The 27,029-nt window shown below is 45.4% G+C and overlaps 2 protein-coding genes across 2 annotated transcripts; both read right to left on the minus strand.

Moving 5' to 3' along the window:
- Window positions 1-7,164: 7,164 nt before the first annotated feature.
- Window positions 7,165-15,441, minus strand: LOC120917023 (receptor-type tyrosine-protein phosphatase eta-like). Its single transcript, XM_040328010.1, has 4 exons — window positions 15,124-15,441; window positions 12,330-12,467; window positions 10,217-10,415; window positions 7,165-7,563 (listed from the first exon to the last, which is right to left on the minus strand). The coding sequence occupies exons 1-4, from the start codon at window positions 15,413-15,415 to the stop codon at window positions 7,188-7,190; spliced, it is 1,005 nt and encodes a 334-aa protein (XP_040183944.1). The 5' UTR covers window positions 15,416-15,441; the 3' UTR covers window positions 7,165-7,187.
- Window positions 15,442-16,333: 892 nt separating this feature from the next.
- Window positions 16,334-22,389, minus strand: LOC120917421 (tyrosine-protein phosphatase 10D-like). Its single transcript, XM_040328699.1, has 3 exons — window positions 22,025-22,389; window positions 20,147-20,422; window positions 16,334-16,647 (listed from the first exon to the last, which is right to left on the minus strand). The coding sequence occupies exons 2-3, from the start codon at window positions 20,415-20,417 to the stop codon at window positions 16,334-16,336; spliced, it is 585 nt and encodes a 194-aa protein (XP_040184633.1). The 5' UTR covers window positions 20,418-20,422; window positions 22,025-22,389.
- Between the last annotated feature and the right edge of the window lie 4,640 nt (window positions 22,390-27,029).

Consider the following 27,029-nt stretch of genomic DNA (forward strand, 5'->3'; position numbering starts at 1 on the left):
TTATAATATTATATATGAGTATATGCTCCTAAAAAAATAAAAAAATCACTCTAAATTTTTATCATAGGTGCTAACCTTGCCACCAATTAACCCAACAATGACAAGAAGGTGAAGAAAATTGCCAAAAATCTGTTCAGAAAATTTGGGGATTTCTTCTGCCTTTTAAGAAATATTTTGCCTATCTGTTGACCAGGGGTGGACTGACAACTCATGGGGCCCCCGGGCAATAGAAGATTAGGGGGCTCCCGGGCTTACAGATGGCCACCACGCCAGGAGGCAGTGCAGAGGCGGGGCAGCTAAAATCTCTGGATTTTCACATCAAAAGCATGTCAGTTTTCGGACATATCAGGGACAGATGTAAAAATAACACAGATTTTTACATACTGTCCCTGGTTTTACTGAGCCTGGCAACCCCGATGGGGCCCCCTAGTGGCATGGTGCCCTCGGGCAGTGCCCGAGTGACTCAATGTTCAGTCCGCCCCTGCTGTTGACCAAATACGACGTGACACTCCCTCGGTGGGGTGATGGAAGGACTTTATCCATGGCAATGTTCTTTTAGTTACAGACAAAAATGGCCGGACAGTAGAGTTTAGAATCAGTAGACATGTGCGTTCCCCTTAGTAACGAATGGATTTTCGTACGAATTTGTTCGTTTTCGTACATTCGTATCAATTCGAACATCCGAAAAGCTGAAAGAACCAAAATACGAAAATTACGGAATTACGAATAAGCAAAATAACGAACAAGCGAAAATACGAACGTACGATTGGACAATCTTACTAAAATACGAAACACCGGAAAAGCAAAAGAACGAAAATGATTTGCATTCCGTATTTTAAATCATTTGTCTATTCGTATTTTCATTCGTATGTTCGTATTTTCATTCGTATGTTCGTATTTTCATTTGTGTGTTTTGTAAATCCGTTTCTTTGTCTGTTCGTAAATTTGTGTTCTTTCGAATGGGCAGTGTAGTTAGTGAGTGATTACTTAATATCTTAGCCAATCAGCTTATCTCTTTTGTGCTGAGTCACATTGTACAGTGTAAAGCCTCGTACACACGATCGGATTTCAAACAAACTTTTCCGTGGATTTTTGTCTGAAGGGAGTTGGCCGGACTTTTGAAACCGAAAAACGTTGTCCGCTAGAGTGTACACACGGTCGGATTTTTTGGAAAACGCTCATTTTGACATTTATTGGCAAAAAGTCCAACCGTGTGTACGGGGCTTAAGAGAAAGTCTATCTTAATATGGATTAGCCGCGTGTTGCGATGTATTTACGAAAGTATAAAATTACGAATCCATTAAACGAAAATTATTATCTAACAAAATTACGAATTTCGAATTCATGAAAATAAATTTGACAGAATTACGAATCATTCAGTATAAACGAAAATACGAACGGGTCCGAATAGGAAAACTTGAGTCTTACGAAATTACGAATCTTTACGAACCTACGGAACGAGACGAAACGGAACAAAAAAATACGAACATTTTTGTTCTGCAGACGAAGCGGAACAAAAAAATACGAACATTTTTGTTGTGCACAAGTCTAAGAATCAGTACTTCATTGGGTTTCTTCTATATTTCATTTTTCTTCTAGGTTAATTGCCACTATCAACCCGAAAAAAAACACATTATTTCCTCAAAAGATTATCATAAGACTATTTTTAGATCTTTACAGACTTGTAGATAACTCTGTTCTTGTTCACAAAGCATTTCAAGAAATCAGCTAATTGGTCTACCTTCTACTGCTTATGGAATTCACCTGTGTTACATTTTTTCGATGATATAAAAAGAACATCGCTAAAGTATTGGGCAATGCTAGAGCCCTAAGGAAACTGCAAATACTTCAAACAGTAGTCATAATGATCTTCTGGGAAACATGCATAGGGTAAAATGCCTAGAGCAGAGGTGTGTGCCACAATGGTTAGTTGTTCTTTCTAGTCCCATGGTGCAAATTGTTGGCACTATATACACCCTGTATAATGCTACTACTACTACTAATAATATTCTTCAGCATCATCATCATTATCATAATAATACAAATAATTTTGCACAAAGGTAGTGCCAAAATAGGCCCCCTGCCAGTAGTCCTATAGCAGACCACTAGGCAACCCGATCAAGAGGTTTGCCAAAAGTTGAATGTCACTTGACTGCAAAAACAAACCCCACATTTTTTTTTAATTTAAATTGCAGCTTACTAGTACTAAAATAGCTGGTTACATAATTTTTTCCTAGGTTTTATTGTCACAATTGATCCTGCGTATAACACCCTGTGCCTGGGTGGCAACGCTCATTCACTGTACTCTACTTATAAAAGGAACCATGGTTGCTGTTCAAGCAGGTCTGCCTTTCTTCATCTCCATTAGGGGTAGAGCTCTATACTGTGGGTAGTAGTTGGGTGGGAGAGCTCTGTACAGGGGGAGGTGGAGGAGAGCTCTCTACTCAAAAGGTTGGGGGTATAGCTCTGCATTAGGGAGGTTGTGGAGAGCTCTGCACTGGGGGGGGGTGGGGTAGTTAGGGGAGAGCTCTGTACTGAGGAGGTTGGGGTAGAGTACTATTTTGGGGGTAGTAGTTGGGGAGGGGAGAGCTCTGTACAGGGGAAGATGTGGGGGAGCTCTGTACTCAGAAAGTTGGGGGGATAGCTCTGCATTAGGGAGGTTGGGAGAGCTCTGTACTGGGGGGGGGGGGGGGGGGTAGTTGGGGGAGAGCTCTGTACTGAGGAGGTTGGGGTAGAGTACTATTTCAGGGGGTAGTAGTTGGGGAGGGGAGAGCTCTTTACAGGGGAAGATGGGGGAGAGCTCTGTACTCAGAAAGTTGGGGGGGATAGCTCTGCATTAGGGAGGTTGGGGAGTGCTCTGTACTGGGGGGGTAGTTGGGGGAGAGCTCTGTACTGGGGGTAGTCGTTGGGTGGGAGAGCTCTGTACAGGGGAAGGTGGGGGAGAGCTCTGTACTCAGAGAGTCAGCGGATAGCTCTGCACTGTGGGGGGGGGGGGCTAGAGCTCTGCACTGAGGAGGTTGGAATAGAGCTCTATACTGTGTGTAGTAGTTGGGGGGGCTCTGTATAAGGGAAGATGGGGGAGAGCTCTGTACTCAGAGAGTTGGGGGATATCTCTGCACTAGGGAGGTTGGGGGAGAGCTATGTACTGGGGGGGGGGAGTTGGGGGAGAGCTCTGCACAGGGGAAAGTGGGGAAGAGCTCTGTACTCAGAGAGTTGGGGGATAGCTTTGAACTAGGGCAGTTGGGGGAGAGCTCTGCACTGGGCAGGTTGGGGGAAAACTCTTTACTGGGGGGTGGTAGTTGGGGGATAGTTCTGTACAGGGGAAGGTGGGAGAGAGCTCTGTACTCAGAGAGTTGGGGGATGGCTATAAACTAGGGGGTTAGGGGGAGAGCTCTGTACTGGGCAGGTTGGGGGAAAACTCTTTACTGGGGGGGGGGGGGTGGTAGTTGGGGGAGAGTTCTGTACAGGGGAAGGTGGGAGAGAGCTCTGTACTCAGAGAGTTGGGGGGAGAGCTCTGCACTGGGCAGGTTGGGGGAAAACTCTTTACTGGGGGGGGGGGGCGGTAGTCGGGGGAGAGCTCTGTACTGGGGTAGTAGTTGGGGGGAAGCTCTGTACAGGGGAAGGTGGGGGAGAGCTCTGCCCTTTACAAAAATTAGGTTAAAGGGAGAGCTCTGCACTGGGGGGTTGGGGGGGTGAGCTGTATACTGAGGGGCTAGTTGGGGGAGGGTTGTGTACCGGGGGGTAGTTGGGGTGAGAGTTCTGCATGAGGGGAGGAGAGCTCTGTACTAGGGGGAGGTTGGGGGACAGCTCTGTACTGGGGGGAAGTTGGGGGGAACTAGATTTTTGGTTGTACACTGGCCTGTATTACCCACTCTTGAGCCTTGCGTCCTGTGTGAGATGCCGTTCTGAGCCCTGCTTGCTGGGCTCACTAATTGATAGTGCGAAACGCGTCAGCTGCTCATCCCTGTATCTTTTTGCTGTGATTTGTAGTGCATTTATCCTTTTAAATTAAAGACAACCATCAAGGTTTCTTTGGAGTGTGGCTGTCCATACCTTCTTTTCCACTACACTTCATACACTGGGCTGTGCACAACTCCTCACCGCTGTTCTCTTCTTTTATCTATTTTTTAAACATTGATTAAAGTGTTTATTGTCACAGCAGTCGCTGACTATTTTGGGAAGTTCTTCTTTAAGGTAGGCTGAAAAGCCTATGTCATAGAGCTATACTGTATATGTAACCAGGTGATGATGCGCGCTGCCCCAGGTGTAAAACAACAAGGAATAGCTGCTGCAACCACTAAAAGTGTTCCCACACCAATAAAACAAAAAAACACATATTATATATTTTTTATCATATTTAATAAAGGATTTGCATTTTTTTTTAACATAATATAAGACGCATACATCCATACATTTTTATTGTAAACATTTAAAAAAAAACAGGGATAGTAAAGCCAAAAAATATTATTGAGAATATAGTTAAAGTGAACAAAAAAGACCTAAAAAAAAAAAAAAAAAAAAAAAAGTGAAAAATAAAGAAATTATAAAAAATAAAATAAAAAAATCCTTTGTGATGAAAAAACAATTGAAAACAGTCCAGTGAAACAATGAAAACTCATTTAGAAGTCCAATTTTATTTTATTATTTTAAGTTGTGTATACTGCAGTGCTTATTCGTGACAGCGGCCACCTTCACCACAGCGCAGAGACATTTTTGGGTAGATTCAGGTACGGGCGCGCTCTTTTGCGGCGGCGTAGCCTAGCGTGTTTACACTACGTCGCCTTAAGTAAGAGAGGCAAGTACATGATTCACAAAGTACTTGCCTCCTTACTTAGGGCGGCGTAGTGTAAATGCGGCGGGCGTAAGGGCGCCTAATTCAAATGGGTTGGGGGGGGCGTGTTTAATGGTAATGAGGCTTGACCTCACGTTTTTGAAGTTTTTTGTCACTGCGCATGCGTCGGGCGACTACATTTCCCAGTGTGCATTGCGGCTAAGTACGCCGTATGGGCCTATTGATTTCGACGTGGACGTAAACTACGTAAATCCCAATTCGCGGACGACTTACGCAAATGACGTAAAAATTTCGAATTTCGCGGCGGGAACTGCGGCCATACTTGACATTACTATTCCACTAGAGCCTAGCTCTAACTTTACGCGGCCTATCTCTTATGTAAACGGCGTAAAAGTACTGCGTCGGCCTGGCATACGTTCGTGAATTGGCGTATCCCCTAATTTACATAATCTACGCCGGCCGCAATGGAAGCGCCACCTAGCGGCCATCAGAAAAATTGCAATCTAAGATAGGACGGCGCAAGCCGTCCTATCTTAGATATGTTTAACGTATCTCTGTTTGAGCATACGCTTAAACATACGGCGGCGTAGATTCTGAGTTAGGCCGGCTTATCTACTGATAAGCCGGCCTAACTCTACCTGAATCTACCTATTTGTTTTGTGTTTTAATATAGTAGAATTAGGACTGAGACGAGGTAAATGTGATATATCAATCGTTACTTGTCCAAAAAAATAATCTTATCTCAAATGCTTTCATTCATTTTCAGCCATAAAAAAAATCAATATAACATGCATAACTGTGCTGCAATCTTCATAGCAAAAGAAATTAAAGATGATTGGCATTGGCATCAGAATTTCGTAGATTCGTAAATTCCTAAATTCGGAATTTTGTAAATTCGGAAATTCGGAATTTGGAAAGTTGAAAATAGGAAGATTGGAAATTATGAAAATTCTAAATTCAAAACTGCAAAATTCGAAAATGTGAAAAATGTTATTTCCGTTTTTTTTAATTTCTGAATTTCCGAGTTTCCGAATTTTTACAAGTTTCCGAATTCCAATCTTTTTTTTAATTTCCGAATTTTCGAATTTCCTTTATTTCGAATTCCAAATTTTCGAATTTCCGAATTCCAAATTTCCAAATTTAAAATTTCCTGAATTTCCGAATTTTCGAATTTCCAGAATTTCCAAATTTTTGAAAAAAGCAAAAAAAAAATGAATAAAACGAAAACGAAAAAAAAACAAAAACAAATACAGTAAAACCTTGGTTTGAGAGTAACTTGGTTTGAGAGCGTTTTGCAAGACAAGCAAAATGCTTTAATAAATGTTGCCTTGATATACAAGCGATGTCTTGATATAAGAGTAGCGTCATGCCGCCCACAACCAAGTATAAATAAGAAGAAAGGAGCCTCTCAGGCCCTGTACACACGACCGAACATGTCTGCTAAAAATGGTCCGCAGACCAGTTTCAGCGGACAGATCCAACCGTGTGTACAGCCTAGCAGACAGGTTTCCAGCAGACAAAAGTTTTAAAGCATGCTTTAAAACTTGTCGGCTGGAAACCCGTCCGTCCGACATGTCCGCTGGTTAGTACACCTAACCAGTGGACAGAAATCTCCCGCATGCGTCGAATGGATTTGACGCATGCGTGGAAGTATTTTACTTCCTGGTTTGGTGACGTGGCGGCGTCAACGTCACCGCCACGTCACCGCTCTTTCTGTCCGCGGGGATTTCGGTTTGATGGTGTGTACAGCCATCAGACCAAAATCTCCAAGCAGACATGTCCGACGAAAACGGTCCGCGGACCGTTTTCATCGGACATGTTTGCCCGTGTGTACGAGGCCTAAGTGTAGCAGTATGGTTACATTTAATGAAGGTACAACATTTAGCAACTAAATTCGAGGCGCCTCTCTTTTCTTTTATACCCTGTTGGATTACAAGCATGTTTCTGGAACAAATTATCCTTGCAAACCAAGGTTTTACTGTATATATATATATATATTTATATACACACACAGAAGTAATCACCTTAAAATGATCATAGTTAATCACTCCTAATTATGAATATAGACCCGTACTACACTAGGCTTCCTCCCTGTGATTGCCCTAAGGAAAACCAATCAAGCTTTAAGAAAATCTTTCCTCTACTGATAAACATTCTGCTTGTTTTGACCAGCTTTGCTCACGAGCAGGGCCAGGAAAAGGGTTGGGCAGGAGGGGCGGGGGGGGGGGGGGGCATTGGAGCAAGGGGGTAAATAATGCATGCAGGGTGGGGCACCCATTCTACAGCAAGTATTAACAGTAGTGTAGGGGGCACAGTTTGGGATCCCTGCCCCGGAGCGCTGGATGACCCTGTCCCGGTACTGCCCATGAGACGTGTTGGTAATGTGAGTTCCAAGTCACATATGAACAAAATAATAAAATGCACACAGCAAATACGTCATGAGTTGAAGATGTGAAAGAGGTAAACCACAAATCATGCATTGCACATGGCGGGTGCCTGTATTAGAAGCTTTTGTTGTAGTAGTAGTAGTAGCAGTAGTAGCATTCGAGGAAGGAGATCCAGAGTTGCTGGCGATAGAAGTGTTTGTTACAGTGGCATTTGTATTGTTAGGCTTTGTGCTGGCAGAGGTGGCATTCGTTGTAGCGGCAGTGGTAGTAGTAGTTGCGGAAGGAGATCCATTGTAGCTGGTGATAATCGCTGTTGATTGGTCCTCATTGATGGTGTTTGTGGTTGAACTGTAATTTACCTGGGTAAATCCCGCCACACCCACCCTGAAAGTCAAGACATCAATGTTCGTGATATTAAATAATATACTCCCTTAATGTAATATTACAGGCTCATTTTTTTTGGTTTTAAAATGGCAAACATGTCATACTTACCTGCTCTGTTTAATGGTTTTGCACAAGGCAGCCCGGATCCTTCTCTTCTTAGGTCCCCCGCCAGCGCTTGCTATGCACTTGTGCATGCTAGCTTTCGAGCTCTGCTCTGAGTGTTCATAAGACACACAAAGTGGGCCCGCCCCGTCCCTCCTTACTGGCTTGTGGTGGATGACAAAGAGAATGTAGGGACAGTACTGATAAAATAGTCATTTTAAGGGGGGATTGTGGTGGATGATTCTAAAATTCCTATTTTCAAATTAGGCTAATTATTTTTATTATTAGAATCACTGAAATGTTTCTCTTTCCTATATTCCTTATACTGTTTATTTGTTTTTATACACATTATGCATATGTATGTATGGGTATGCCACAATACTGCTTATCTTCCTTGAGGATTTTATATCAGATATTGTTTTAAAGTTATGAACCCAGCATTGAAAATATGAAGAAACAGATATTACATTGTAAAAAGTTACCATTTGAAATGGAGATACAAAGGACTATTATTAGGAGCAGATGTTAAACCCCCCACTCTTCGCTCTCACTCCCAAACCACCCCTCCCTTCTAGATTCCTCAATTGTAACAGGAAAGCCTCCCCCTCCCCCTCCTTCTCACTCGGACCAGCTTGGAAGGAAACTTGCAGAGCTGACAATGGACTCTTTATGACACGTGGATTCACAAGGGTGTGTGTGCATGTCCAAGAATGGATTTCCAAGAAGAAACCATCCCTATATGAACTGACCTATGAGGGTGCCATGTGCTACAGACATCACAAGGGGGTGGGTGAGGGTCAATGGGTGAGTGGGAGTAAAATATGTAAGCTAATCAATCAAATGCATGTATTTGTGATTCTATGCTTTTAATAAAAGGGCCAGCAGGCTCCAGCGACTTCCTGTTGAGTCGAGCTGGAAAGGTGAGATGTGGTCTGTTTTGTCTATGGATTGCACAGTCTCACCATATAATTTGGACAAGCGGCAGAATGGGTTTCACCCTGAGAAATTGTGTCAGGAAATTAATTTATCTATTACAGGCTCTGATTGATAGCAGCGGGGGCCAATGGCTGTATTTGAGCCAATGGGGGGAGAGAGAGCTGGATTGTGCTGGATCAAGATTGGGCTTGGATATGTATTTAGGGTGGCTTCCGGGTAAAGCTGCATTCAGAAGGTTTTTGTTACCTTACTGCACAAAATGCCTTTACAACCACTTAAAATTGTATTTAACCACTTAACCCCCGGACCATATTGCTGGTCAAAGACCAGGCCACTTTTTGCAATTCGGCACTGCGTCGCTTTAACTGACAATTGCGCGGTCGTGCGACATGGCTCCCAAACAAAATTGGCGTCCTTTTTTTTCCCCACAAATAGAGCTTTCTTTTGGTGGTATTTGATCACCTCTGCGGTTTTTCGTTTTTGCGCTATAAACAAAAATAGAGCGACAATTTTGAAAAATGTACAGTATATTTTTTACTTTCTGCTATAATAAATATCCCCCCAAAATATATAAAAAAACTATTTTTTTCCTCAGTTTAGGCCGATACGTATTCTTCTACATATTTTTCGTAAAAAAAAACGCAATAAGCGTTCATTGATTGATTTGCGCAAAATTTATAGCGTTTACAAAATAGGGGATAGTTTTATGGGATTTTTATTAATATTTTATTTTTTTTACTAGTAATGGCAGCGATCAGCGATTTTTATCGGTACTGCGACATTATGGCGGACACTTTGGAAACTTTTGACACATTTTACAGTACACACACAGCTCCCGATTCTCGCTCTGTAATGAGCGATCGCAGGTGCCCGGTGGTGATCGCGCCTGCCGATCACGTGCGTCGGCGTCAGCGGTGAGCGGGGGGCATCTGGCGGCGCACGCGCGCCCCTATTGGCTGCTTTAAAAGGACGTTTATGGGAGGAACAAGGAGTTCAAGGTTCAAGACAAACATGACACAAGGCAAGATTGTCTTAAGAGATCAGGCAGCAACAGTCCACTGACTCTACCAGACACAGCAGAGATTGCAGGTTCAGATCCGGGGCTAGGGTTGCCACCTCATCCCTTTAAAACTGAACACATATGAATTACTCAGGTTCTGTGGCTGATTAAGGTGGTAATTAAACTCACTTGGGGCCTTATCTGCAATAAATTAGCCTCAGAACCTGTGTAATTCATATATGTTCGGGTTTAAAGGGACGAGGGGGCAACTCTACTCTACCTGGGGCCTGACGGGAAGAGCTAGACACAAACTGTAATTTATTCAGGAACAATGTGAAATGTGCCCATATTTGGTTTTAATATTCTGAATTCTAACTCATACTAGGTCCAATCCCTAAACTATAACTATTACATTTAAAATTTGGAGACATGCCACATCCAAATCAGCCAAACTATTCTTGACCAGTAGTGTCCCATACTCCTGAAGATCTTTCTGGACCTCCTGCGAGGCACTAAATTAACCAACGTCCAACTGAAAGCCCATGGACTAACCACGCTCCTTTAGTTTTGTAAACACAATTCACTTTTTTATGTAGGATAAGGTGGTTCCATTACCTGTACTGTAATTTTGGGTCCAATGGCGCATTGACATATCCACGTGATTGAGACCCATCACCCACATGGGCACTTATCTCATTCGATCTGGTAGATCTTTGTGAATTCTGCTCAATTACAGAAGTCACGTAAGTCTTGGTTAACCCATTCTTGAAGTCATTGTTTGTCTTTTTTAAAACCCCTTCAGGAGGTTTGCTTCCTAAAAACAAATTAAGAAAAAACAAGACAAGAACGGGCGGTGTAATATCATGACAAAGGTTCAAAGAAAGCTTTATTGCTAAATACTGTTTAAAGGGGTTGTAAAGGTAATTTTAAATAATACACCGCTCCTTTCTCTATCTGCAACGTAGAGAGCGTCCTGACTTTCCTGTAGTCCTAAGGAGGGGGCGAGCACGACACTTCACACCAGGGAGAAAGCCTCGCATTACTGTGTGGAGTTACAGACAGAAGAACAGGAAATTAGGATTTCTCAGAAGAAATAAGGACATTTAAAAGCAAAATGGAAGGATGAGGTAAGTGAAGGAGGACTGCACTAAGATAAAGGAAGCTATTTAGGAAAAATAAATTGTACCTTTACAACCCCTTTAAATAGGAATGTTTCTTCTAATGATAGTTTCGCCTCTTTCAGTCCCAAAGTAAAATGAGGTCTAAAAATGAATACGGGGCACGGATGGAGAGAGCCGGGGGCACGGAGATGTATACCTTCAGTCAAATTTGGCAGCTCAGAGCAGTTGACTTAAAACAAACTTAGAGGATTAACATCCCATTCTTGATGTAAAACAAGCCTTCTGTGTTCTGCCCCAACCTCTAGACCAGTGGTCTTCAAAATGCCACCCGGGGGTAAGATGGGGTCCTTTGGTTGCCTTTATCCGACCCTTGGGAAACTATTCCTTCCACTGATACGAGACCCTGTTCTGCCTACTGACACTAACAATAGGGCACCATTTCTGACACCAACAATGGGGCACTATTCCTCCCCCTAATGCCAAATGTGGCAGTTTTTAGTTGCGCTGATGCCAGGAAAATTTCCGCTCTCACTAGCTACAGTCCGGCACCCCTAAAGTCTTAGGGCAATAAACTGGCCCTTTTTTTAGAAAGTTTGGAGACCCCTGCTCTAGACAGATTGGCAGTAACATTTGCCAGCATAGGCTAGTATGGTTTTAGCCAACACATACAGGATTATGCCTTTCTCCAATTCTGGCCAATGCACACAGGTCTTCTTCACACAACACACTAGCAGGGAGAGAATTAGACTGAAGCATATAGGCAATTGCATAAAAGTCCTTCACACTTACCCAATAACAATAACCAATAACAAGCAATATTTTTTATCAGTGAATAGGTGCAGGTACTCCTCCCCCCTTTCTGAATCACCCTTGTCTCCACCTCCTACCAACCTCTGAGCACTGTCCCTTGTCTCTGCCTCTTACCCACCTCTAATCTCAGCAACAGTGATGGAGACACAGAGCCGCTGATAAGGCAGTACATTTAGCCCTCCTGTAGTGGGCCCAGGCCCCATCACTTTGAAAGAGTGGCCCTGGCACCTGCCCGGCAGGAGGGCTGGCTGCACTGTCTTATAGCTGACACCTCTTGTGGCTCCCCCTGCAGCAATGCTGCCTTTCCTTCTCTTCCGCTATGGCTGGGGGATTCGCTCTAATATGTGCACCTCCAGGCCCCTCTTCCACCCCTCTTCCACCACTTTGATCATTCCCAACAACCCCTGCTGTTCGGGGCACCCCTGTGAGCCCCCCTTTTACCTGTTGTGCCCTTTCACTTGCAGTGCTGCCTGCTTCCCTCTTCTTCTACGGGGGGGGGGGGGGGGGGGGTCATTTCAGAATGCAGACCTCATTTACACACCGAACTTTGTTTAATAATGCAATACAGTTTTATCGTTTAGATTTAGCCGGGGTTTTGTTGTCTTTGTGTCCACTAATAATGATTTTAGTGTATTGTTAGCCAAAATATAATTTGATATTTTCGGGGGAAAAAGGAGCCCTGTCAGGTAGGCTGTATGGGGCCCCATGATTTTTAACAGCAGCCCTGTGGAGTCATGTACACTCTGAGGGCTAAGACTTGGAAAAATGCATAGAGGGATTCAGTTTGCTAGTCCTACCGTTTAGGTCAGTCGTCACAATGATGGCATAAGCCACTATTGGCCCATTCTTCGTGTCAAAGCCTTGAAAGGTGACATTCATAGAATCTCCAGATGTTGAGCGGACAACCTGCACACTGCCCGGCTGCTCCAGAGGACCTAAAAGATAAATAAATATTTTCATCACATCATTGCATGGAAAGTAACAGTATTTGTACTTTTAGTGGTTCCCTATCTGAAATGGTCATGGGCAAAATTGGAATTGGTTATGCAGGATAAGGTATTTGGCATAAATCAACGCAGTATATCCTGTCTACTCTTACCAATGCGGGCCTGTCGTCTATCCTCAAAGCATACATAGAAAAATTAAGATTTCATATAAAGGTCCTATAAACTGTGACACTACTAAAGTAATTTACATGCAGATTTTCCCTTGTGACAAGTTCTATATAGGGAAAGCAGAATGGCAACTTAGGATATGCATAGGCGAACACACATGCGTGAAATCTGTGAGAAAAATCCAGACACATTTTTCCCAATTTCACAAAGGCAGTCTGGAAGGCATGCGGGTTAAGGGCATCTATTCATTGAAACTCTTGCCAAGAAGAGGGGATTTCAATCTGATACTACTACTGAAAGAAAAGTGGTGGATATACAGACTGAAGTCACTCGTGCCAAAAGGTCTTAATACTGAACTCAATTCGAAGGTGTCCCTGTAAAAATAGCTCTCCTTCCATCCCATTATTGTTCCTTCTTTCCCCTGATCCATTACCACTATTTAACCAATACCTACAGTAGCCCCCCTAGCTTTTTTTTTTTACATAAGGAGCGATCTACCCACTGGTAGTGCTCTATTTAGCAACATTTAAATGACTAATGTAAATGCAATATACATTGGCCCAGATTCACATACATCGGCGCATATATATGCCGCTGTAGCGTATTTCTTTTACGCTACGCGGACGCAACGCAGAGAGGCAAGCATTGGAATTCACAAAGCAAATGCTCCCAACGTTGCGCCGGTGTAACGTAAATTCATAGGTGTAAGCCAGCCTAATTCAAAGTAGGTGGAAGTGGGCGTGATCTGTTTAAATGAAGCGTGACCCCATGCAAATGATGGGCCGAACAAACGGCGCATGCGCCGTCCCGTGGACGTATCCCAGTGCGCATGCTCAGAATCACGTTGAAACTACTCCCTAAGATACGTCGAATCACTGCCTACGACGTGAACGTAATCTACGCCCAGCCCTATTCACGTACTACGTAAACTACGTAAAATCCGACGGCTGTGTTCCCTGGTCCATACCTTTGCATGACTTGCGCCTCCTATATGAGGAATAACTTTACGCCGGACGTACGACTTACGCAAACTGCGTATCTGATCCGCTGGGCGCAACTACGTTCGTAAATCGCCGTATTTCCCTCATTTGCATATTGGAATCGAAATTCCCATATGCCTCCAGCGTAAATATGCGCCCACGATATACGCCGGCGTAGGCAAGTTACGCCAGTCGGAAGAAGCCTATTTTCAGGCGTATCTTGCTTTGTGGGCACATCGCACAGATACGACAGCGCACATTTACACTTACGCGGCGTATCTCGAGATACGTCGGCGTAAGTGCTACGTGAATCCGGGCCCTTATGCTTCCCTGTTGGATTACGTTTATCCTACCGACATATCTCTTGGCCTTAATTGTGTCTAGTGTTTTGTGTCTTATGTCCTTTGTTTCTATCTTGCCCTCTCTCCTATAGATATGTCTACCAACCTGTATGCAATGGAATCACTAGCAGATATTGGTCGAATTTGACAATCCAATCTGAATTGACCCTTTATATTACCTCCTGAATAAAATATTAGATATTGCCTTAATATCTTTTCAGAGTCATTATAAGATGAAAACCACTTTTGAAGCCACTACAATCTAGACACTTGGAACAGAGTTAAATATGAAGTTTAATGTCATTACTGTAAACATTTCCACCAACACGGCCACAGTATGCTAAAACACAGTAGGGTCCTTTAAGAGAACTAACTAGGGGCGGCTCCGAGTTGAAGACACATTGAAAGGGACCCCCCCGAATCCCACACCCGGTGCCTCACCATGCCTCGAGCCCTGTGCCCAGTTACTCATGACCACCTCCGACACTTGTGTCGGATGTTTCTATTACTCGCTTTAAAACATTGGAAATGTGTTTTGCCTGTATTTACAAGTGTTTGATGTTTGTTCCCCTGCGTGGGAACATCTCGCTTTCTTCTTAAGCCTGTAAATTGGCTTTGTTAAACGAAATAAAAAATATTGTTATAGAAAGGGAGCCCTCGGATATCCACCCCATGTCCAGATTAAGCTATGCAACCGCACAGCGAAACGCGTTGATGCCAACGCCGCCTGGATGTCACAAGCATTATCCCCTGTAGTGTTGGCGAGCACACGGGGGGATACTAAGGGAACCCTTTGATTCAGAGGGGGATTCCAGCTGTCTCTTTGACCATTGGCTGCTGACCTTACAAACCTGACAAGCTCACATGTGAAGTGACTTGGACAAGGAGGCAGGGTTCTGGGAGGATGTCCATGGACGCCCTCCCAGAACTGGAAGCCCAGGGGTCGGATGAAATGAAGGGGGTCAGGTGGCCCTTCATGGCTTCTTGCACCAGGGCCCTGAATGTTCCAGTTATGCATCTGGGCTGCATTGTGGCTTACAGTTGGCCATTAAAAAATGCACTTACAAAGCCATATTTGAAATGCACTTCTAAACATAAGGCACTATAATCTGACATTTAGGCAAAAAAATACATTCAATAAAATCTAAAACATACTTGTGACTCTCCATCCAGTAACAGGCGTGCTCTGATACCCCCTTGCTCCGACTGTGAGCACAGTAATGGTGTAATTAGTCGCAGATGTCAGGTTCTGGAGGGTGACATTTGGTACGTAACTTGCAACAGTCCCAGTGTTGGAGGAAGGATTCCAAGTAATATTATATGACTTTGCCAGGCCACTCATATTTGCTGGGTCTTTCCAAGATACTGTGATGCCGTCTGAACCAATCGTATTAAAATTTAGAGTTTGTGGTGGAGTTGGATCTGTAGGACAAAATGAAACAAACATTGTTTGAGCTCTAAAAGTGTAAATGTAAACCAACTCTGGTGCTGGGTCTACTTTCAAAATAAAGCTGTCCCTGCAGCGATGAGAAGAAGGACTTCTCAGTACCGATGTCTGCTCAATCTCTGGGATATTTACCATGTACGCTCGTGCTGACGTCCAGGGCTGTCTTAATGAGAGGGCACACCTGGGCACTGCCACCAGCTGCATGGGGGGGCCCCTGCACTTTCCCCAAAGCAGCTGGTCCTTGAGCCCACGCTGCCTCCGAAGGCACTGAAAGTGATAGATACACAGAAGACGCTATTAAGACGGCACTGCTGACGTCATCGGCGCATGCGCACTGAAGAAAGGACACGGTCGTGCCGTTTCTACAGGGCCCGTGCCGTGACTGTCGGCTCACGCACGCATGCTCGACAGTGACGTCACGCGACTTCGGCCAGTCACAGAGCCGGAGTCCACGGCCCTGGAAAGAAGAGGGGTAAAGATGGACGCGGCCACCAGCCACGGGGGTACATGTTCACACCATTCTTATTTTTATTTTTGGCATGGGGTCCTCTCTTAACGTGGTTGTAAATCCTTACATACAACTTTTACCTACAGGTAAGCCTATAATAAGGCTTACCTGTAGGTACTGGAAATATCACCTAAACCTGCACGGTTTAGGAGATATTTACCATATACGCTTGTGCTGACGTCGCAGGCAAGTGGCACATAATGGGCTAGTATTTTTGCATCCTGTCCCTGGTTTTACTGAAGCTGGCAACCCTGATGGGGCCCCCTAGTGGCACGGGGCCCTTGGGCAGTGCCCGACTGCCAGAATGGTCAGTCCGCCCCTGTCTGATATCTATATTCAAACGGGAAGGAAGCTGTACCTGACGAAAGCACGTTTCCTTACAAGGATACATCATTTTATAGATTTTTTTTTTACCAGAGTTTAGTGTTACTGTAATCAGAGGATGAATGTATGACGTGACCATACTCACATGTGGCTTCTGTCACTGGAGGGGAGGTATCGCTGCAATTCCCACTGACTGTCTGTACAGTGACGTTGTATTCTCTTCCTGGAGATAACCCAATGAAAGTCACTTGGGTATCACCGGTCTGTATTGTATGGTTGACGTCTCCCGTTATGGTGACGTTATAATAAGACGCTTTTCCTGAAGATATCGTCCAGTTCACCACCAGAGAATCCACCGACTTGTTACTGTTCACTGCAATCAAAGCAGCAAGTCCGGCAACTGGAGAAGATTACAAAAATTGTACAATTAGTGAGATTTCTGAATTCTGGCATATTCGTCTTCCAGGAAGATATACAGACACATGCTTTGTATATGAAAGCCACACATTTGCTAATTGTCAATGAAAGCGACGTGAGCGTAACTTACGCCCAGCTCACTTGTGAATCGACTTACGCAAACGACTTAAAAATTTCAAAACTCGGCGCGGGAACGACGGCCATACTTAACATTAGCTACGCCTCATATAGCAGGGGTAACTATACGCCGAAAAAAGCCGAATGTAAACGACGTAAAAAAATGCGCCGGCGGAACGTATGTTTCTGAATCGCCGTATCTACCTAATTAGCATATTCCTTGCGGAAATATACGGAAGCGCCACCTAGCGGCAAGCCTGAAATTGCAGCCTAACATACGACGGTGTAAGACACTTACACCTGTCGGATCTTAGGCATATCTATGCGTAACTGATTCTCTGAATCAGGCGCATAGATACGACGGCCGGACTCAGAGATACGACGGCGTATCAGGAGATATGCCGTCGTATCTCCTATCTGAATCCGTGCCATTGTGTTTTTTTTTCAAAATTGACGCTCTTTTTTTGTTTATAGCCCAAAAAATAAAAACCGCACAGGCGATCAAATACCACCAAAAGAAAGCTCTATTTGTGGGAAAAAAAGGACGTCAATTTTGTTTGGGAGCCACGTCGCACGACCGGGCAATTGTCAGTTAAAGCGACGCAGTGCCGGAAGCTGAAATTTCGCCTGGGCAGGAAGGGGGTATATGTGCCCAGTAAGCAAGTGGTTAAAGAGCTATATACTGCTGATGAGAAAAGGTATTTAGCAGTTTATATTTACTAAAATAATTGCATTTCCACGTTCTGTGTACTGTGGGAGACCAGATATAGTGACTGGGTTTAGTAACATATTAACCACTTCCCATCCAGGCCAATTCTGACACTTCGCTCCTACATGTAAAAATCATATTTTTTTTTGCTAGAAAATTACATAGAACCCCCAAACATTATATATGTTTTTTTTTTGTTTTTTTTAGCAGACCCTAGAGCAGGGCTCAAAATTTCAAGTCCTGAGCTACTAGCCAGGCCTCAAGGGTTACTCGCCACCAGTTGCCCCGCCCAACCCCTACCCTGCCCTGCCCCTAATCCCGCCCCTAAACACACCCTCATATATTATCTCATGAAATTACACTTAAATGTTCTATGCAGAATTAAGTTATAAAAGTATTAATAACAACTTTATCCATAACCAAAAATGCAGCCTGCCCGTGTCCGACTGTCCGCCAATGTAGCTCGTGTCCGCCAATGTAGCTTGTGTCCGCCAGTGCAGCCTGTGTCCGCCAATGCAGCCTATGTCCACCAATGCAGCCTGTGTCCGCCAATGCAGCCTGTGTCCGCCAGTGCAGCCCGGGTCCGCCAATGCAGCCCGTGTGCGCAAATGCAGCTTGTGTCCGCCAATGCAGCCCGTGTCCGCCAGTGCAGACCGTGTCCGCCAGTGCAGCCTGTGTCCGCTAATGCAGTCTGTGTCCCGGTCCTCAGTGCACCATGTGTCCCCAGTTCAGCCTGTGTCCCCAGTTCAGCCTGTGTCCCCAGTTCAGCATGTTTCCCTAGTTCAGCCTGTGTCCCCCCCCCAGTTTCAGCCTGTATCCCCCCCAGTTTCAGCATGTGTCCCCCCACAGTTTCAGCCTGTATCCCCCCCCCCCAGTTTCAGCATGTGTCCCCAGTTTCAGCCTGTGTCCCCCCCCCAGTTTCAGCCTGTGTCCCCCCCCCCCAGTTTCAGCATGTGTCCCCAGTTTCAGCCTGTGTCCCCCCCAGTTTCAGCCTGTTCCCCCCCCCCAGTTTCAGCCTGTGTTCCAGCGATCGTAGGGGATGAGAGGGGAAAGCCACCGCCGCCTGGCTAATTAGAGCGTTGGGGAACATGACAGCTTTCTTTACAATAGCTGTGTGTTTCCCCACCGTGCAGCGCCATATGCAGCCCCTCCCCCTTGTCCGGGGAACTTTTATAGACAGATCACTGTCCCAGGATTGGACAGTGATCTGTCTTTCAAAGTGCCCGGACAAGGGGGAGGGGCTGTATATGGCGGGCGCAGTCATGGAGGACAGGACCGGGTCACGAGCGTGCCGCCGGTGGCGCGCTCGCGACCCACAGCAGGGCATCTTAAAGGGGACGTACCTGTATGTCCATATACCCAGCCGTGCCATTTTGCCGACATAAATAGTCGTGCGGCGGTCCTTAAGCAGTTAAAAATCCTCATAGGCGACGCTTTAATTTTATTTGCTGGTTACATGTTTTGAGTTACAGAGGAGGTCTAGGGCTAGAATTATTGCTCTCGCTCTAACGTTCGCGGGCGATACCTCACATGTGTAGTTTGAACACTGTTTTCATATGTGGGCAGGAATTGTGTATGCGTTCGCTCCACGGGGAAATTTTTTAGTTTGACACTTTAAAAAAAAAAAAAATCTGATCACTTTTATTCCAATTACATGGAATGTAAACATCCCTTGTAATAGGAAAATGGCATGACAGGTCCTCTTTACAGTAAGATATGGGGGGGGGGGGGTCAATAAGACCCCACATCTCACCTATAGGCCGGGAAGCCTAAAATAAAAGTAAAAGATCTCGCCTTCCCAGTCGAGGCGGCGCCATTTGTTTGAATACAGAGGCCTGACGTGACGTCATAACATCACGCCCGGCCTCCGAACGATCATAGGGACTCTGGCTACCATCTGGTCCGCCGGAAATCTCTTTCATCAACATCCGGGGGCCGGCGGATTTGTTCTCCGACTCACCGATCACGCAGCGGTGAGTCGGTACAAGCACAGGAGGGTGGCTAGATTGTTCTCATGGTGTAGGGAATCGCTGGCTGAAAAAAGACGATATCTGAATGATGCCTGTAGCCAGGGCCGATCCACCCTGTAGGCTCACTATGCAAGCCGCTTAGGGCCCCGCAGAGTTGCGGAGGGCCCCCCAAATTACTAGTGGCCCCTCACCCCGCTTCTCAACTCGCTGACCACGTGTCCTGGATTGCCCGGGACAGTCCCGCATTTTGCAGGTCTGTCCCGGGCACATTCATTCCAGGACCCCCCCCCCCCCCCACCGGGCCAATCTGATGCCCCCAAAAAAGGCCGCCACATCACCGCTTTACTCGCTGACAGTACTTGTCCTGGCCGGGAATGCCTGGAGGAGCACAATCCCCGCCCCCTGCTTGTGATTGGAGAAATCATATATCCCGCCTCTTGTGTCCAATCACTGTGCTGTGATTCGTTACAGCACAAGCTGATTTTTGGGAAGGGAGGGTGTCCCTGAATGGTAGCTTGGAAATGTGGTCACTCTAAGCTGCACCCATCATTCAGATATACCCACACAAAGCCCAGGACGTCCTAAGACGTACTTTGGGTGGGAAGAGGATAAATGTTGAATTTATGAATTGATTCCTTCACCTGAGTACAATGGATCATAAAAACATCTGCAAATTCAGGACTCACCTGTGCAGGTAGTTAGTGACACCGGATCAGATTCAGTGACATTATCAGAAGCTCTTGTGTATATCAGGAATGTATACGTCTCTCCCGGGGTCAGATTCACTATTGTAGCTGATTCATTGGTCACTATTGTATCTCTTATCCATGAAGACGGTGATGTGACATTTGTCTGCACTCTGTAGGTGTAAGAACTCTGATATTCATCCGGTCGGCTCCAATATAAGACAATGGATTCAGCAGAAGACAGATTCTGCCACAAGTTCTTTACTGGCATGGGTTCTATAAAGAAAGAGATAACAACATTGAAAAATATAAAATATATATAATAGATTAACTGCTGGATTCAGATAGCTTTACGCCGGCGTATCAGTAGATACGCCGACGTAACTCTGAAACCAGATGCGCTTAAATTAGGCTAAGATACGAGCGGCGTAAGTCTCCTACGCCGTCGTATCTTAGGGTGCAATATTTACGTTGGCCGCTAGGTGGCGCTTCCGTTGAGTTCGGCGTAGAATATGCAAATGACTAGATACGCCGATTCAGAAACGCATTTTTTTTACGTTGTTTACGTACAGCTTTTTCCGGCGTAAAGTTAGTCGAACAAATAGCTGGCCTAGTCAATGTTAAGTATGGCCGTCGTTCCCGCGTCGAAATCTGAAATTTTTACGTCGTTTGCGTAAGTCGTCCGTGAATGGGGCTGGACGTAATTTACATTCACGTCGAAACCAATACGTCCTTGCGGCGTACTTTGGAGCAATGCACACTGGGATATGTACACGGACGGCGTCAATCACGTCGGGTCACCAATCATTTACATAAAACACGCCCCCTCATCCTCATTCGAATTAGGCGCGCTTACGCCGGCCCCATTTACGCCACGCCGCCGTAACTTAGGAGGCAAGTGCTTTGTGAATACAGCACTTGCCTCTCTTACTTACGGCGGCGTAGCGTAAATACGATATAAAGCGTGACATGTTTGGTATCTATAGACTCGGCGTAACATCACGTTCGTGAATCGGCGTATCTTGCTCATTTGCATATTCGACGCGGAAAACAACGGAAGCACCACCTACGGGCCAGCGTAAATATGCACCTTAAGATACGACGGCGTAGGAGACTTACGCCGCTCGTGTCTTAGCCAAATTTAAGCGTATCTGGTTTTCAGAATACGCTTAAATATACGACGCCGCAGATTCGGACTTATCTACTGATACGCCGACGTAAGTCTCTGAAAATCTGGCCCCAAATGTCAGAAATAGGCGTAGGCCCCGTACACACGAGAGGATCGATCCGCTGAAATTGATCCGCTGACCGGTTTCAGCGGATAGATCCCCTGGTGTGTACAATCCAGCGGATCTGTTTCCGCGGATTTTTGTCCCCGGGGATGGATTTCCAGCGGATAAATATTTCTTAACATGCTAAGAAATCTATCCGCTGGAATCCATTCCAACGGATTGATCCGCTGGTCTGTACAGACTCACCGGATCAATCCGTCCGAATCCATCCCCCGCATGCGTCGTAATGATTCGACGCATGCGTGGAAGTCCTTATATCACAGCGTTACGTACGTCGCCGCGTCATCATCGCGGCGACGGCGTGACGCGTCACCGCGGACGGAATTCCGCGGGGATTTTGATCTCCTGGTTAGTACAACCAGGAGATCAAAATCCGCCAGAGGATTTATCCGCGAAAAACGATCCGGAGGATTTATCCGCGGAAACGATCCGGAGGACCGTTTCCGCGGATAAATCCTCTTGTGTGTACCCGGCCGTAGGCATGAACGGGTTAAAGTCTGACCTGTGGACTATTTCTGCCCCCCCCCTTTTTCTTTATTTTCAAGAAAGAAGTAAATCTTTACAATTTGAGGATCATAGAGCTTACTTGTAATCACAGATCCAATCAAAGTGTCAGATCCAGAACCTCCGGCATCAGCCGGGACCACAGCGATGGTATATTCCGTCCCTGAGGTCAGGTTCTGAAGAGTGACAATGTTGCTGTTACTCGTCACGTTCAAAGTGGAGGAGGAATTCCAATAAACGACTTCATAGGCCGTCAAATTTGTTGATTCTTTCCAAGATAATGTAACGTTGGTTGCTCCGGTTGCAACAAAGGTGATGTTTTCTGGTTGATTGGGGTCTGAAATTATTTTTAAAACACAATCTTTAGGCTATAAAAAAAAAAATCTGAGTTTTAAGAATAAAAAGAATACAAATATTGAAAAAGTCAGAGATATAAGAGAGAGAATAGAGACGGGAGAGTGTAGGGCCGGGTACACACGGACAAACATGTATGGTGAAAGCGGTCCGTCGGACCGTTTTCACCATACATGTCTGCCAGAGGGCTTCTGTACGATGGTTGTACACACCATCGTACAGAAGTCCGCGCGTAAACAATACGCGGGGCGTGTCCGCGGTGTCGCCGCGTCGATGACGCGGTGTCGCCGCGACAATGACGCGGCGACGTGGGCGGCCCGCCTTTAAAATGCTTCCACGCATGCGTCGAAGTCATTCGACGCATGCGAGGGACGGCGGGCGCCTGGACATGTACGGTAGGTCTGTACTGACGACCGTACATGTCCGAGCGGGCTGAATTCCAGCGGACTGTTTTAAAACAAGTCCAGGAATATTTGTCTGCTGGGAAAAGGCCCGGCGGGCAAATGTTTGCTGGAATTCGGCCCGCTCGCGCCCACACACGACCAAACATGTCTGCTGAAACTGGCCTGCGGGCCAGTTTCAGCAGACATGTTTGCTCGTGAGTATGGGGCCTAGGACTCACCGATTTCGAATTTTACCCAACATTAGAAGCCGATCCGGGAATTGCCACAGTCACACTGTTCTAAAAATTCCAGGAGGTAGACTGGGGGGATGGGAATTTTATATAAAGAAAACACATATATAGAAGTTAGTATTCTTTTAAACATTTGCTATATTGGAGATTGCCGGAACTCTTTCATAACTGTTACGGCATTGGGAGCACCGGCATGTAAACAATCTCCTGGGCCGCCATGGCAACTGGGAGTTTGTTTGCTCTTTTAACTGCCAACTATGTAGTAGAAGTCATCAGTTCTACATGTTGGGGAATGTGCCCCCCTCCCAGGACGTACACTATGTTACCAAAAGTATTAGGACACCTGCCTTTACATGCACATGAACTTTAAAGCGGAGGTTCACCCTAAAAAACATCTATTTACCATCCCATCCAGCATACTAGCGTCAGCTACAGTACGCCTTTTTTTTTTTTTGCGCTGTATTTACCGTTTAATGCTTCAGTTTCTTTTCAGACTCCCACGGGGTGCAGGCGTTCCTATGAAGAGGGGAACATGATTGACGTCCGGCTATGGCGCGTCACGCGTTTAGAAAATAGCCGGACTAGGTCTCGGCTCTTCACGGCGCTATACGGTGCCAGCGCACGGACTAGGAGCTGACTGCGCAGGCGCCGTATACAGCCGAGTCCTATTTTGGCTATTTTCGCAACGCGTGACGCGCCATAGCCGGACGTCAATCATGTTCCCCTCTTCATAGGAACGCCTACTCCCCGCGGGAGTCTGAAAAGAAACTGAAGCATTAAATGGTAAATACAGCGCAAAAAAAAGGCATACTGTAGCTGACGCTAGTATGCTGGACGGGATGGTATATAATTATTTTAGGGTGAACCTCCGCTTTAATGGCATCCCAGAATTATGCCTTGTACACACGATCGGTAAAAAGTCCGCCGGGAAAACCAAGGGGAAAACCGAGAACCGGCTCGGTAGCTTTTCCCCCCTACACACAGCCGGTGACTTGTCGTTAAGGTTCCCCTATCGAGATGGTTCCTGTAAGGACTGCGCAGGCGCAATCCTTGCCGACAGAAATCTCCGAACCTCGGCCGGCATCCAGGCTAATCCCTAACATCCCTGTGGATTGGAGGATGTTAAAAAAAGAGCCAGGAGGCCGAGCGAGCGGAAAGCGAGCCGTCCGAGCGAAGCCGTTCGGGAAAAAACGTCAATCACGTCGGGTCACCAAAAATTAACATAAAACACGCCCCCTCATCCTCATTTGAATTACGCACGCTTACGCCGGCCCCATTTACGCTACGCCGCCGTAACTTAGGAGGCAAGTGCTTTGTGAATACAGCACTTGCCTCTCTGACTTACGTCGGCGTAGCGTAAATACGATACGCTGCACCGCCGTAACAATGCGCGCCCCTACCTGAATCCAGCCCTAAGACTGGGATGCCATTAAAATTTATGTGTGTGCAAAGGCAGGCGTCCCAATACTTTTGGTAATATAGTTTACCTCCGCCCTCGCTGAACAGCTGAAGAGACGGCATACGTCTTCGCTCAATAAAAACGCTAGATAATAAAACACAGACACCAGTTAAAAAACAACTTTATTTTAAATAAAGAAAAACTCCCCACCCTCGTTCACTACTTTATTTTCCAAATTGTATTGTTTGTTTAGTCTTTTTTTATTTTTATGACTAGGGAGGAGTTACAGCCCTTCTATGTTTTTTATTACCATTTGCGTTGTCACTTGGTAGATTCACCCTCTGTATTTGTCCCGCTGTCATTCAGGGTTGAAAGTAATGGAAAATCCAAAATGTGCCACCAGAAAACATGATTTCATCTTCCAATGGGGATACCCGTTCCAGAGACAACTGTCTAAAGAAAAGAATGATGAACAGAAACCACTCACAGGACCACCTTGGTAAATTGGAGGAAAAACATGAAAGGTTACTTCTTACAGTAACCAAGGGTCGGACTTTTAAGGCATGGAAACAATGGAGAAGTATATATCAAAAAATATTTATTAGAAACAAGAACATGGTAAATAACAATGTTCAAAAATAAAAAAAACCTTATAAAAAATTATAGAGTTTGTACAATGAGCCCATGGGTGTCTACACGTTTCGCCGTAAGGCTTCTTCAGGACAACGATCAAGGTTAAAAAGGGATGACAACAAAAGAGAACGAGTCTCACTATCTGGAATGAGAGACCCCTGATGTAAATGATTATATGAAAATAGGGGGAACGGGTGGGTGGGAACCCAGAAAACCAAGCCGACGCAGGAGATGAGAGAGGAGGAGGTATAAGTAGCCCTCAGACTCCTCCTACAAATACAGGCTAGCCTGAGGCCAACCTTCAAACATATATATATATATATATATATAAATATAAAAATATAAAAATACACAGTATCTCACAAAAGTGGGTACACCCCTCACATTTTTGTAAATATTTTATTCTATCTTTTCATAGTTACGTAGTTAGTCAGGTTGAAAAAAGACACAAATCCATCCAGTTCAACCATTAAAAAAAATAAAAATAAAAAAAATAATATCGTACAATCCCATATACCTAATTCTATACCCACAGTTGATCCAGAGGAAGGCAAAAAAAAAAAAAATGTGACAACACTGAAGAAATGACACTTTGCTACAATGTTGTGTAGTGAGTGTACAGCTTGTATAACAGTGTACATTTGCTGTCCCCCTTAAAATAACTCAACACACATGCATTAATGTCTAAACCGCTGGCAACAAAAGTGAGTACACCCCTAAGTGAAAATGTCCAAATTGGGCCCCAAAGTGTCAATATTTTGTGTGGCTGCCATTATTTTCCAGCACTGCCTTAAACCCTCTTGGGCATGGAGTTCACCAGAGCTTCACAGGTTGCCACTGGGGTCCTCTTCCCCTCTTCTGTGATGACATCACAGAGCTGGTGGATGTCGGAGACCTTGCGCTCCTCCACCTTCCGTTTGAGGATGTCCCACAGACGCTCAATAGGGTTTAGGTCTGGAGACATGCTTGGCCAGTCCATCACCTTTACCCCCATGCCGCGTACACACAACCGTTTTTCATGTCATGGAAAAAAAATTAGTTTTTCTTGAGGTGATTCCTCTCAAGCCTGCCTTGCATACACAAGATTGTGATAAAAAATGCTTGAGCAAAGCGCGGTGACGTACAACGCGTACAACGGCACTATAAAGGGGAAGTTCCATTCGATTGGTGACTCCCTTTGGGCTGATTATGCAATCTCCCTTCTCATAACTTTCTTCTGAGCATGCACGTTTTTTTCCCTGTCGTTAAAGCCTACACACGACCGTTTTTCATGACGAGAAAAAATACAACATGTTCTAAATTTTTAATGGCCACCATTAGTTGTAAAAAAAAAATATTAATAAAAATGCCATAAAACTATCCCCTATTTTGTAGACGCTATGGGCCAGATTCACGTATCTGGGCGCATCTTTGTGCGGGCGTATCCTATTTACGCTACGCCGCCGCAACTTAGACAGACAAGTACAGTATTCACAAAGCACTTGCTCCGTAAGTTGTGGCGGCGTAGCGTAAATTGGCCGGCGTAAGCCCGCCTAATTCAAAGTAGGCTGGTAGGGGGCGTGTTGTATGGAAATAAATCGTGACCCCACGTAAATGACGCGCCTAACGAACGGCGCATGTGTGCGCATGCTCAGTATCACGTCAAATTTTTTCCCTAAGTTACGCCAGCTCAATGCTTAGTCGACGTGAACGTAACCTACGCCCATCCCCATTCACGTACGACGCTGTTCCGACGTTTCCGACGTCCGTACCTTAACATGACTTACCCCTACTTTATGAGGGGTAAAGTTACGCCGGTCGTACGCCTTACGTAAACAGCATATATTAATACGCCGGGCGCAAGTACGTTCGTGAATCGGCGTATCTAGGTCATTTGCATATTTATAACGGGAACGCCGAATGCGTCTAGCGCAACTATGCGCCTACGATACGCCGGCGTAGGCAGGTTACGTCGGACGGCTGAAGCCATGTTTTTGGACGTATCTAGCTTTGTGAATCGGCGTAAAGATGCGACGGCGCACATTTGAAATTACGACAGCTGGTGGCGGCAGAGATTGAGTCGGTTGG

Source organism: Rana temporaria, chromosome 11 (genome assembly GCF_905171775.1).
Source record: "Rana temporaria chromosome 11, aRanTem1.1, whole genome shotgun sequence".
In the NCBI taxonomy this organism is placed as follows: domain Eukaryota; kingdom Metazoa; phylum Chordata; class Amphibia; order Anura; family Ranidae; genus Rana; species Rana temporaria.

What these genes read in the sequence shown, in the direction of transcription:
- LOC120917023 (XM_040328010.1), bottom strand. Translation starts at nt 15,415, where the DNA reads ATGTTTGTTTCATTTTGTCCTACAGATCCAACTCCACCACAAACTCTA. An exon ending in TACTGGATGGAGAGTCACAA is followed by an intron (nt 12,468 to 15,123) that starts GTATGTTTTAGA and finishes TTTATCTTTTAG; the next exon opens with GTCCTCTGGAGCAGCCGGGC. An exon ending in GACCCAAAATTACAGTACAG is followed by an intron (nt 7,564 to 10,216) that starts GTAATGGAACCA and finishes CTTGACTTTCAG; the next exon opens with GGTGGGTGTGGCGGGATTTA.
- LOC120917421 (XM_040328699.1), bottom strand. Translation starts at nt 20,417, where the DNA reads ATGCCAGTAAAGAACTTGTGGCAGAATCTGTCTTCTGCTGAATCCATT. An exon ending in GTCACTAACTACCTGCACAG is followed by an intron (nt 16,648 to 20,146) that starts GTGAGTCCTGAA and finishes AATCTTCTCCAG; the next exon opens with TTGCCGGACTTGCTGCTTTG.